This window comes from Teleopsis dalmanni, chromosome 1 (assembly GCF_002237135.1).
Source record: "Teleopsis dalmanni isolate 2A chromosome 1, ASM223713v2, whole genome shotgun sequence".
Taxonomy (NCBI): domain Eukaryota; kingdom Metazoa; phylum Arthropoda; class Insecta; order Diptera; family Diopsidae; genus Teleopsis; species Teleopsis dalmanni.
The window spans coordinates 194,523,361-194,536,253 of NC_051846.1; the positions used below are offsets into that span (position 1 = coordinate 194,523,361).

A 12,893-nucleotide genomic window follows, 5' to 3' on the forward strand; every position below is an offset into this window, starting at 1 on the left:
CAAATTTTGTTTATCTTTACTTCACACCTAACCTAACCTAAGTTCAAGTGATTAATGACTTTCACTTTAGAAAACAAATAAACTCTTTTGTGATGCCCGTTTAAACAAACATTACATAACATTAAGCTTACCACATAAAAATTAAAACAAAAAGCATAAAAAATAAATCAAATATATAAGCAATTTTATAAATTATATTAAATTAGATTTTGAAAAGTAATTCAATATGTTTGAGCTTGCCATACGCTTATTGTTCTAATTAGAATTTCCTTTTCAACAAATAAAAACTGTAAAAAATTGTACAATAAAACCGGTTCAAGCTTTAAACATGAAAGGCAGTTTCTTTTGTATTCTTACACACACACACACACCACACATATGCCGTCCTTCGCACAATAGCTTAAGAGGGGCACGTCATGAAACATATTAATTACTGCACTTTTTTTCTTGTTTTTGCGATTTAATTGTTCAGCTTTTTGCAAAAATTGATTTTTTTCATACACTGCATACACTGCAACCAAAAACTAAAGTTTCTTTTACCTCTTGTAATTCTTTTTCGATTTCACCGGCTCTTATAACCAATGGACCACGCACGGCATATTCCATTGTTATAAAGTTGGGATTTATATTATCAAGTGCGAGACATTTAGACGACGACATACTGGCCGATGTACTTAGGGCGCAATGCTTATTTAAACTAGTTAAAAATGGCGAAAGCAAACTCCGACAACCACTCGATTCAAACGCTGCTGCTGGACTGAACATACGTTGCTTTGCCTGCGTATGAGAATGCAGCAGCGATTTCCAGCGTCGCCGTACAACAAAACTTGACGTTGATTTACATTTCAATTGCTGTCTGGATGTTGTGGCAGCGAAGTCGCTGGCACATATTGTGGAATTGAGTAAAAGGCGGCTCATTATTGTTATTGTTTACTTCCAATGTGTATAACAGCTGGAAATTGTTATTGTTGTAAGCTGAAAGTAAACAAAAGAAAAATAATAATAAACATCACTAATGTTTACATTCGAAAATCACAAAATCGCAATATAGTAATTAACTTAATTATATTTTTTAATGATTAAATAATATAATAATAATTTTAAATTAAATGAAACATTTAAAATGTGCGTTATTATATGCAATATAATTAAGTTATTAAAATTAACGATAATAACTACAAATTGTAATTAACTAATAAATTATAAAATTATCATAAATTAATGATTAAACAAAATTCGTGAATAATTATTTCATAAATTTATATAAAATCTTTAAAATCTTTATTTATTATGCATTTATGTAAATGGCATTTACACGTACAGCGGCGCATATTCATGTTTTTGTTTTCGTTTATTCTTTGTTGTGTTTCTGATAGAAAATAAAAACGTCAAAGAAATGGAAAATTATTCCAGTTGGAAGTTTTTGTCGAATCTTATCAGTTTGTTATTGGAATTCTTATCACTTCTACGTCAGAGATAGTTTTTTTTACTTATTGACAAGTACAGTAAGGAGAAAAATTTTGCCTACATGACGCAGAGAATATTCTCAAAATGTTTGGAGAGAATTCACCCTACTTTACGCATGCATATTCGTAGGAAGGTAGTTTCAATACTTTGCCACTACGGCCGTGTACGAGTTCGAATAAATTGATGGTAAATGGAGGAAAATAGTAAATTTTGTCGGTATGGCAGGGAATGTTGATATCTACCAGAAATTAGGTGTTATTATTGTAAAAATTTTATAAGAAGTTTAATAAATAAATAAATAAATTTGAAAACTTTTAACCGAAAATAATAAATAAGTGCAATAAATAAATAAAAAAATAAATATTTACATGAGTGTAGCGTAATAAAAACTTTTTGCTTGATAAAAATCTTAACTAATTGTTAATACTTGACAAATTTATCAAGTTTTCAGAGGAGGGGGTAAATATTATCAATTATCATAAATGAAAAAATATACAGTTTTATAACCTTATTAATTTAATTTAAGATAATATTGAAATTGAAACAATTCCGACATATTATTAGCACAAACATTGAAATAAGAGTATTAAATATAAAAAAATAGATATATAAAGAAAAGATATATAAGAAAAATATAATAGATTGTTCTGCTAATCTATTATAGACGCATAAATTGTGCCAATCTATTATATATAGCATAAAGTGTTGGCGACATTAGTAAAATGCTTTATAGTTTCTTTCAAAATTCAACAAGAGAATAAGTATTTGGAATCTATTCACTTCTTTGCTATTCACATCAAATTTCCTACGTTTATAAATATAGCTGTTTGTACAGTACAAATTAGGTAGTACATCAAAGAACGGACAAAAATATTTAGTTAGTAGATTGGTACGCTACATAAATCATTTCAGACGTAACTTAGATTTTCCGAGCACGCCGATTTAACAATGAATTTTAGTTGAATAAGCTTTTTAATCAAATTTTTCCACCAAGCTATATGATTATCTGACTTCTCGAAATATCAAGGTTCAAAATTGTAAATTTGACACGCCATCTAGACTCAACTAGCATACATACATTTAACATTGATTACAGAAAGGACTAGTAATATGAGCAGACTCTTATTAACTGACTTTAATAAGATCCGTGGTTAAATGGGTGCGCCAAAAAAATGGCCGAAATCGTTCCTGTTTATGTATTATTGCTTGGTTTATTCAAACATTTCAAATATTATGAAATTTGGCAGAGCGGCCACTTATTACAAAATTTTTTAATAATTTATTCGTCATATTTGTGCTTTTAAAACTTTTAAAACTTTTATAAAACGGTTCTGTGGTCCATTCACATATATAACCTTTATTAGTTTGTTTAATAGTTTAATATTAAAAAATGTTTAAAAGTTAAGATTTCCTAATCACTAATTTAAACAAAAAATTTAAATTTACTTGAAATCGTACGTCTTTATAATGATTATTTAGATTTTAAAGTAAATATGTGTTAATTAAAAGTTTTAACGCAGTTCATTTTGTATGAAGAATAAACAATTTATTTAAATTGTTTATGTACACATCACCTCATCAATCATAATATTTTATACTTTCATAAAATATACATATATATTTATAAAAAAATTAAATAGTTATTCAGTAAAGTACTCAAAATTCTACATACATATGATTTAATGTTTATTTAATTAAATTTTAATTAAACAGGTGAAAAATGTCTTTACAAACTTCATACTAACATATCGGCATGTAAATTTTATTAAGATAATTAGTCAAAAATTGAAGATACTTTCAGGATTAAATAAAAAAATCTAATATATGAGATGTACGAGAACATTTTAAAGCATGCTCGATTATATTCAAGCATTTAGACAGCTAAAGTGCTGTTCACACTAACAAATTTCTTGGTTGAAGTTGTAAAATGAACTTTGTTAGAATGAGGGATGTTTCGTTTATATACGCAAAATAAATAATCATGCTAGGAGACTGAATCTCCCTTTCAACTATATTTGCCGCTGTTGTGGTGAGGATGACGAAAGTGCCTCCCACCTGCTTCGAGAAATCCCTCTAAATAGCATTATAAGCTTTATCAAAGCTTCTAGATGGTTTTAGCAATAAAACGGTAGCACAATGGGCCTGTGGGCCTAAGTGGATCCCCCTGGGATCGCCGGTATAACCTAACCTATATACGCAAAAAAACAGGGTTGTATTTAAAACTATTACAACCGATATTACAGTTTGATGTCAAGTGGTAGTTAAGTTTCAACGAAAGAAATGTGTTAGTGTGAACACTATTTTTCAAAAAAACCAATGACTATGTTTTAAGCATCGATCTGAACACAATTTAATTATCTTAAACAGCTAACCTACTCTAGTTTATTTTGTTTTAAACAACTACGTATAACATCGAATGCTCAAACACTATAAATTCATCGAACAATCCCAAAAAGCTTGCTTCTCTCCAGCATTTGGTTCTCGACTATTCGATGCTCCACTGTAGCATAATAAATTTGACGCTTAAAGGGGCTTGTCTTCATTCTCAATATTATCAATTTTTTGCCGTGATTATTTTTCCATCCTAATCATCTACATAAATATTATATATGTATAAGACTTGTATATATAATAGAAACTTATAAGCAAAAAGCTGTATGTCGATTAAAATATTAAAATTGTTTTGAAAATATTTTGCGCAGTTTTGGCAAGATTCCCAATTGAATATATGACAAAAAAAACAAAACAAAATTAAACAATAAATTTTTATATTCTTTATTTTTAATTAATTTATTTATTCTTATTAATGCGTTTCAGTGTGAAAATGTTATTTTATAATTATTAACACAAATATAAAAAATTTCTAAAATCATACAGCAACAAAAGATTAACAAATATTTTTACATAAATATAAAATCTAAACTATAAGAAAAAAATTAAAATTGCAATAATTTTTAATATAAAAATATATTCTTAAATTTTCTAGTACAAAATCATCCACACTTCCCTTTTGAAATAATAATCATATCATAGGTTAAGTTAAGTTGAATTGACAGTCTAATACACCTCTCCCATCTATGTTACATTACTCTGTTCTATACGATCACTGTTCTAATAATCAAAACTCACTTATATTATATTTCCACTGGCTTCATTAGGGCTAACAAAGTCAGTGGAAACGTACTATTAAGCACAAATAATGACCCGTTGTAATACCATAGAGAATATAGTAGGTATACAGTTGTATGTATTTAGTGAAAACCATATAGATTTTATAAAAGATCCATATATTTGTTTAAAAAACAACCCAAGTGTACTTTAAAGCTTTATTAACAGTCTCAATTTAAACTGATTTTTGAAACTATTTTTATTTATCGGATTGACAAAAATCCGAAAATTCTTAAAATATCTCAAGTAAAACAGAAACAACAACAAAAATGTCAAGAAATTAACTAATATTTTTGTTGTTTCTTCATTACTACTCGAATCCTTTTACAAAATGTTATTCTAGGTTAGCCACGCATACTACAGTCTTCAGTGATCTCCAGTGATGTATATGGTAAGCTGGAGGTGATTAGGTGTTAAATCCTTTTCTTGACAATATAATCTATAGATAATACACTGCAAAAACATTGGTCAAAAAAAATATATTTCCGTACAACCTAGGCTACACTCTTGGCGATGTTAGCTGGAGATAGTTTGAGACAGGAGAGCTAATTATTATTTAAAATAATTAAATCTGTGTTAAAGTTTAGAACTATTGTGTCTCTAAACTTAGTCACATGGGCAAATTTTAGGTATATCAGTACACAACGATTATCTGTTCTTATAGTAAAGACAAGACCAGAACAGGACACGACCAGAGCAGGACAAGAGCAGATCATATTCGCTTCAGTTTCTTTTTGAAACGAATCCTTAGTTTGTTAGTTTAATTGTAAAGGAGTGGGATGTAATGCTCTATATAGGTACACCTCTTAATTGTACAATCTATGCAGTGAAGCGACAAAATGAATAAATTATATAGTTTTCAGGCTATGGTTTTATTCGTGCATGATCATCACTGTTTTTATAATTGAATACATTTTTACGCCTTATCTCAACTTAGATCATATCGTATATATTACAAATAACAGAAGCCAATTTATTTACATTAATTTTATTTTTATTTTATAGACTTTTTAGTGTGTATCTATAAATAATGCAAATATAATGGAAAATAAATTCTCATTAATCAGACAATGTCATTCTAGGCACAACTGTTAATTTGGCTTCATTGAAAAAGTGTTAATAATACAATTATTTTTACTAATTTATAATTAATGGAAATATTTATTTCTCATGTGTTTTTATAATTAATAATTTATTGCTTACTTGTAGGTAAATACGTATTAAATTTTTATGGTAGTAAACAAAATTCGTTTACTTAATTTCAACTAAATTAAATTAAATTAAATTAGAACTGCACATGTAATTCGGTCGTTTACCCAGAACGTGACTTCGACGTCGAGAGTGCAATATCGGTCTCACTTCTGTTAATTTAAATAATTTATTTTGTGAAACAGTAAATGCAAATTTAAATGCATGAAAAATTGAAATTCTCAGAATTTTTAGTTAATTAGAAAATAAAATATTTTTGGCTGGTCCAATATTTTTGATATATTTAAATTATTTAATGTGGGAGATGGTCATGGCACCGTTTACTGTAATTTACATTACGAAATATTGGAAGTTTTTTAGAAGAAATGTTATATATATTATACATACACTTCTATATGGTTATGTAGCGTTCAGCAAAACCTGAAACATTACCTTTGCCAGCTAGAAATTGCAAAAAGGCAGACTCTGAGAAGACTTTTCAAGGTGTCATGGTACATTAGGACGAATGACATTCTTACCTCAAGTTTGATCCGATCAAAAAATACATAAAGGATAGAGTCCTGAAATTATTTACGAAAACTGGCAGGCCACGTTATCGGTTACAGGCAATAATCCAGTCAAGGCGTAGAGAGGGGTTATGAAGAAACCCCGCAGTTAATAGAGAAAAAGTGCTCGTGTCCTGGCTCCGGCCTACATAATAGTAATAAAATATATTATTTGTTTATATTATATTATTATTATTTTTATATATGAATGTATGTAATTTAAGTGTACTTATATTTTATTATAAAATATTGAACATGGAAAATATTGAATTTTACACTCAGTCCAATAGACACTCCGTTTATTACATGTTATTTCGGTAACTGAATGTAGCATATTCTAAGGTGGCCAACAAAGCTGTAATCCAGAACCACTTGTCTTCAAAATAAAATTATACTCTTTAAATGACAAAATATATTTCTGATCTATTATTTTTTTCAGATTTAATTTTTTTAGAAGGATTCGAATAACAATGAAAAGATATGAACAATAATTCAATTAATTTTTTAGTAAAATTTTTGAAATTGAAATTAACTAAATTTTTGTTCTTGTCTTTTCTTTGCTATTCGAAAACTTTTAAAAAATAGCTTCTTTGTCGTCATATGAAGCGTAGCTTTCGGCAAAAAATAAATATTAACTTTAAAAATATATTACTTTTTTAATATTCTGTTAGGAACACTTATTTTTCAATTCACAAATAATAGACACTATTCATGTGTCAAAGTCCAGAATTACTAGTGATTGCAAGTTTTTTAATTTTGAATTTTAAAATACAAATATATGTAAATATATATATATATTTATATGCACATAAATATTGTATATACAATAAATACAAAAGCCATTTGCAAAATTAATTTTTTTTTTTTGTAATTTTTTCGTTAAATAAGAATAACTTTTATAAATGTATATAAACATATTTGTTTGATGCAGTAAGCACCAATATTTTAGTATTAAATTTAAAAATAATAAAAACAAATCATATATAATCATTTTTTTTATTTACTACTGATAAGATTTTGTTATTAAAATTTCAAGAACTTAACTAAAAAACTGATAACTTAATACATATAATTTAAAAGTTTCAAATATATGTATGTAAGCACTAAAAGTAAGTACTAAAGGGTTCCAGATCGATATTTTTATTTTAAAATGTCGAAGAATGCTATAATAACCACAGAGACAATTATTTATCTATACATATATATCTGACATTTATAAGTAATATAGATAAATAAATAAATTATCTATCTATGATATAGATAAATAAATTATCTATCTATTATATAGATTAATAAATGATCTATCTATGAACATAAGTTTTAGATTTTCCAAATGTTTATATTAACAATATTTCTGTATAAAATCCGTTCTTTGTTAGGGTAATGTGAAGAGAAATCTTTACTTAAAAACACTGATCAAAATTTCGTAGTAGATTCGACTGGACTTTTGATTTGATTGAGCATATGCTTTTTTATTTATTTTTCATCTCTATTAAAATTAGAGCGTCCTAACGTCTGAGACTAAGGCATTTATTATTTTTTTGGGACGATTAACATCCGTTGGTACTACACGCCCTGACTAGTGTAATGGCTAAGAAGAAACAAAGACAATAAAAAAAAACATATACTTTATACTTTTAAGTGCTTAAAACGCATAACGCCAATTAGAGATGCGGTCTCCAAAAAGGATACGCTCTATTTCAATTGATAGAATCAGATTTTTGTAGTAATCGATAGTCGAACCTTATGGTCAATTATGATGCAATCAATGCCGTCAGTTCCATCTCAAACAATAGCATTTATTCAATATTGTTATACAATAATAGTTTAAATTAGAATAAATGATTAAAGTATTTATATTCGTTTGAGGGGATATATGAGGTGACCGACTTCACTATTTCACAAGTTCAGTTTATGGATTTTGAAATTCCTGATGTTGATTAAAACAAAACTGGATTTACTTAATCTGTAATACAATTACCGTCAAAGCTTTTCTAACGCTCGGGAACTATTAAAGTTCTCATAAATATATATATAGACTTTAAAAAATTTTGTTAGCGTTCAACAACTGCTTCTAGAGTTATATTTTCCCTCTTCGCATCGCCACTTATCTAATCGATAGATGTAATGAATCAATATAATTTATGCTCAGTTTCTGGAGGTTTATATATTAGACCCACGTCTACTACGACCAAATGTCATTCACCGAACTTTTTCGAATATTACTATAAGTTCAATTGGAGCGTTACGGGCTTTAACAATAAGAAGGAGTTTGTCATTAGTTAAAGTGTGGAACCCCTTTATTCTCTATTTGTTGTGTTGCCCCATAAATTTTTGCACTAAAATTTTGACTTTTCAAAGATAAGATGGTTTAAATAAGCTTCTTACTGTGTTTGATAAGATATGGATGGCATGATTTGATTCTTCAGATTAAAAGTGCTATAATTCAGTAGATTATTGTGCTAATAAATTGCAAAAATAATAAACACAAAAATATTTAGATTTTGCGTGATAAGAACTACTAAATCCACATCATTGAGTCAATATTTCATTAAGAAATTTGTTTTATGGAATTTGCGTGTTTTTGGTGTTAACTGAGGTTGCAAAACAAACACTGTGAGAAAAACCAGCTGACGATTCAAATTAAATGGCTTATTATATGCGGTTTTATTAAATGGAATATTGTATGAGTGGATTTATATTAAAAGTAAACATTGCCAAAGCTATTAATAAAACAATATTAATAAAATGTTTATCACGTGTTGTTTTTATTTAATAAGACTTTTTGCAATCACTTAAAAACTGAACTGAGATAAATTTCACATTTAATTAAAAAGTTATAATAAGATCTTTATAAAATAAGTATATAAGTATGAATGTAGGTAAATGTTAAGTTCGCGAAGTAGTAAATATGTATATTATTTTTAAATAATATCATCCACTTTCATATATAATTAGAATGTGTTTTTTATAACGTAGTTGCAACTTTCGTGAACTTGACGCTAAATGTTCCAATGTTTTTAATAAAACAATGTTTTTAATGTTAATCCAAAATTGTTTTTCCCTAAATATACGGTAACACAATGGACCAATAGGCCTAAGTGGAACCACTGGGGATCGCCGGTATAAGCTAACCTAACCTAATCCAACCTTTTTCCGATTATAAGTTCTATTATTGGTTTCAGTATACTCGCTTAACAGTTACTTTCTTTAAGAATCAATGGGACTTTGTTTTTATTATAATTATAGCATAATTATTATTATTATAATTTATTAAGTAATGTATAAAGAGGTTTTTCGAACAGTAGTGAACTACAACAACAAAAATACATTTTATATTATTTTAAATAATTGAATTTTTGGCTGATCATACAGCTGTTTCGAGTATTGTCATATACCCATCATCAGTGGTCTTGGAAAACAATTTTTTTTTAAATAAAGGTGCCTCTTTTTCTTTAGATCCCTATGTCCTAGTACATACTTATGCAGTTTTTGATTGATAAATCTCGCGTAACTTTTTCAATCGAGATTCACTTTTAGTGCAATTTTCATCTTTTATTGGTAAATCTAGAGCGAAATGTATAACACTCGAGATTAATTTATAACACTCTAGATATTTTTTTGGAGTAGCAAAATTTGAACAGCTGTTTTATATGACGTGAAATAAAGTATGATTTGATTTGATATACATATGTATTTAATAAAAATATAAACATTTACTAAGACTGTGTTCGGATGGGCAAAAAAATTTCACAGAGCAAGGATATTGAATTGGTAAAAGAAAAAAAAATTATTATAAAACGCATGTACGGTATCGAAGTTAGATGGGTATTTCATGTAACATAGGAATTTAAGACTAGGAAAGATAGGCCCGTATTGTCATTCATTAAAGAAATCGGACTTGGAGAAACACTCTAATCCAACTAAGGGGCACAAAAGATCTTTTAGGTCGCAGTGTACTACTCTTTTTTCATTATAATATTAATAATCGAATTTAGAAACATATTCAAAAACACTGCTGAATATATTTTAAATAATAATAATATATATGATGTTAACAAAGCAAAATAAATTTTATTTTAATAATTAAAAAATTTATTTTTTTATAAAATAATTCTCTCAAGCTCATGCTATAGATATCACTGATTATAAAACAAAAACTATTAAAATATTGAATGTATATAAATGTGAATATATTTTCCATGAAATGTAAATTAATATAAACAAATTATTTGATTAAATAATTTAAGAATTTTATAGATAGAAAAATTGATAAGCAAAATTTAGATTAAAAGATCAAGTGCAGATCAATATGAAACATTTTCCATTTCTTATTGGATGGACTTTGTTATTTATTAATTTTTTATTTCATTTTGACACTGAAAATTAATTTAATTTAATTAATGAACTTTGATACATTGATATAGAATTTAATTTTTGGTCAGTTTCTGATGAACTTCAGACATATTAACTTCATTTCTATCCGTTCAAATATCATAAAATTTGAGTACATTCGTAAGGAATCCACTTATCAATTCACTAAATCATTTACCTATAAATATTTATTTTTGAAAAGCCATGCTTACTTTCAAACTTTCCAGATACATTATTATTATTCAAGAAATATTGGTATTAAATAATCTATGAAATGTATGCCCCATGCAATACACATTTTTGCATTTATATAAATGTAAGGGGTTCTCTTCTTGGCAATAGTAGTCAAATATCACCCATTTAACTTAATTCATGCCCTTACTTTCTGGATTAAATGAACCTAGATCACTAGGTATTAAGTCTATCTACTCTCATCTCTCTCCCCTGATTACTGGAATGAAGTTTTCACATTGTTTTGGAAATCTTCTCCATTCTTTCCTAAAAGGTGGTTTTAGTGGGTTCAAGTCTCATACTGTGGCTATCGATGCTTTCCACCTTTTGATTTTATAAAACCCAGATGAAGATAATAGTTTCAACTATATCAGTTACAGTATGAACTGTTTCAATATGAACTAGATGTAGATAAGGTTTCATGAAGATGAAGTTTCCAAGAACAGCCTAGTCTACGTCCTGTAGCTTGTATGATCCATTATTCCTATTCTATTACTAATATGTGCCCAAACTGCAGCTCTACCCTTCATGACGTCGCCCAGCTGTTCACTTGTCATTCTACGCACGCAAACCTTGGTCCAAGTGATATTTGGACTCACCCTCTTAAAGTGGCTAGGTTTTTTTCTTTGGACCTGGTTTAATTGCAGTCCCACACATCCTTTATCGTCCCATTCTCCTATTATCCCCCGCTTACTCTTACCTCAAAAAATACCCATCCACATCCCAACCCATGTATTCGCCTTGTAATCTTTACATGTTATCCGCTTTCAGATACCATTGGGTTACAACAACAACGTCCCGGAGGTAGCCGTCGCTTTCGACGACCGAGTGAACTTTCTCTTAAAGGGATTACACAAGTAGACACTTTCTGGTTACAACAACAGGAAAGAGTAGTTTATTTTCACATGTCACCAATACTATATATGGATCTGTAAAAATATTTCGGTGTGTTCTTTGAATTTTATTTAATAATTGAAATTTTTTTATTTAATAAAGAACTGGAAAACTTAGTGTAAATTTATAGTTTTATATAAACAGATTTTTTAAACAAATTTAGTAAAAATGTTCAAATTAAAGTATGTAAGGATCCAGTTAATTTTCTAATTAGAATATTTCTTTATTCCTACATATAAAAAGCTTCAGGGTGTTTGTAGAGTTACCAACTCTTTATTAAGTATGAAATTTAAATTTTGAGATGATATGTTAAAATGAAGGGATTTGGAGAAATCTGGATGTGCATGGTAAATATTAAGACAAAAAGTATAAATGTTTGAAAAAGCAACAATAAATTAATTAAACATTTAGACAACAAAGACATATTTAAGATAGCAAAAAAGTTACGGCAACTTATCTCTTCTAAACAAAATTAATTAAGACAATATTTTAATTGAAATTCACACAGCCACAGATATGAACTCACATATCTTCACTTGCCGCGCCCTGTCTGTAGATATGTAAACAATAACGTAAATTGGAATTTACAACTTTTGCTAATAATAATCAAGCACGCAATTTCACTGTCAACACTGAATGTCTATAAGAACTCTGAATGAGTTCTCATACTCAATAGAACGAAATTATGTGCATTTCAAGTGTGAGGCCATCAAAACCAATTTCATTGAGTGCTACCAAGCAAAATGGATGGATTAGCAAATATTGTTGTTATATGGCATGCAACAACCACTACGCCGAGTGCCTCATTAACGTAAATTTTCTTTTCTTATGAATTTCAGACTGATAATCGGAAATGGCCTCATTCAAGACATTTTGCAGCGAACACAAGTTCAAGTGTTCAGTGACAAACAACCACCGATAAATTTAGCAAATGAGTTGGCTGAAGGGAACGCCGAAAACCCGTACGCGGAGGTCAGCAAACAGTTTAGCAAAATCGATTTTTTT

General features: G+C 28.2%; 1 protein-coding gene across 2 annotated transcripts in view; it reads right to left on the bottom strand.

The window, feature by feature from the left end:
* Nucleotides 1–480: 480 nt before the first annotated feature.
* LOC119671031 overlaps nt 481–12,893 on the bottom strand; it is a 13,507-nt gene continuing 1,094 nt past the window's right edge. For both annotated transcript variants that reach the window (XM_038081519.1, XM_038081518.1), the window contains exon 2: nt 481–975. In XM_038081519.1, coding sequence (XP_037937447.1) covers nt 496–918 — 423 coding nt within the window. In that variant the 5' untranslated portion in view covers nt 919–975 and the 3' untranslated portion in view covers nt 481–495. The remainder of the gene's footprint in view (nt 976–12,893) is intronic.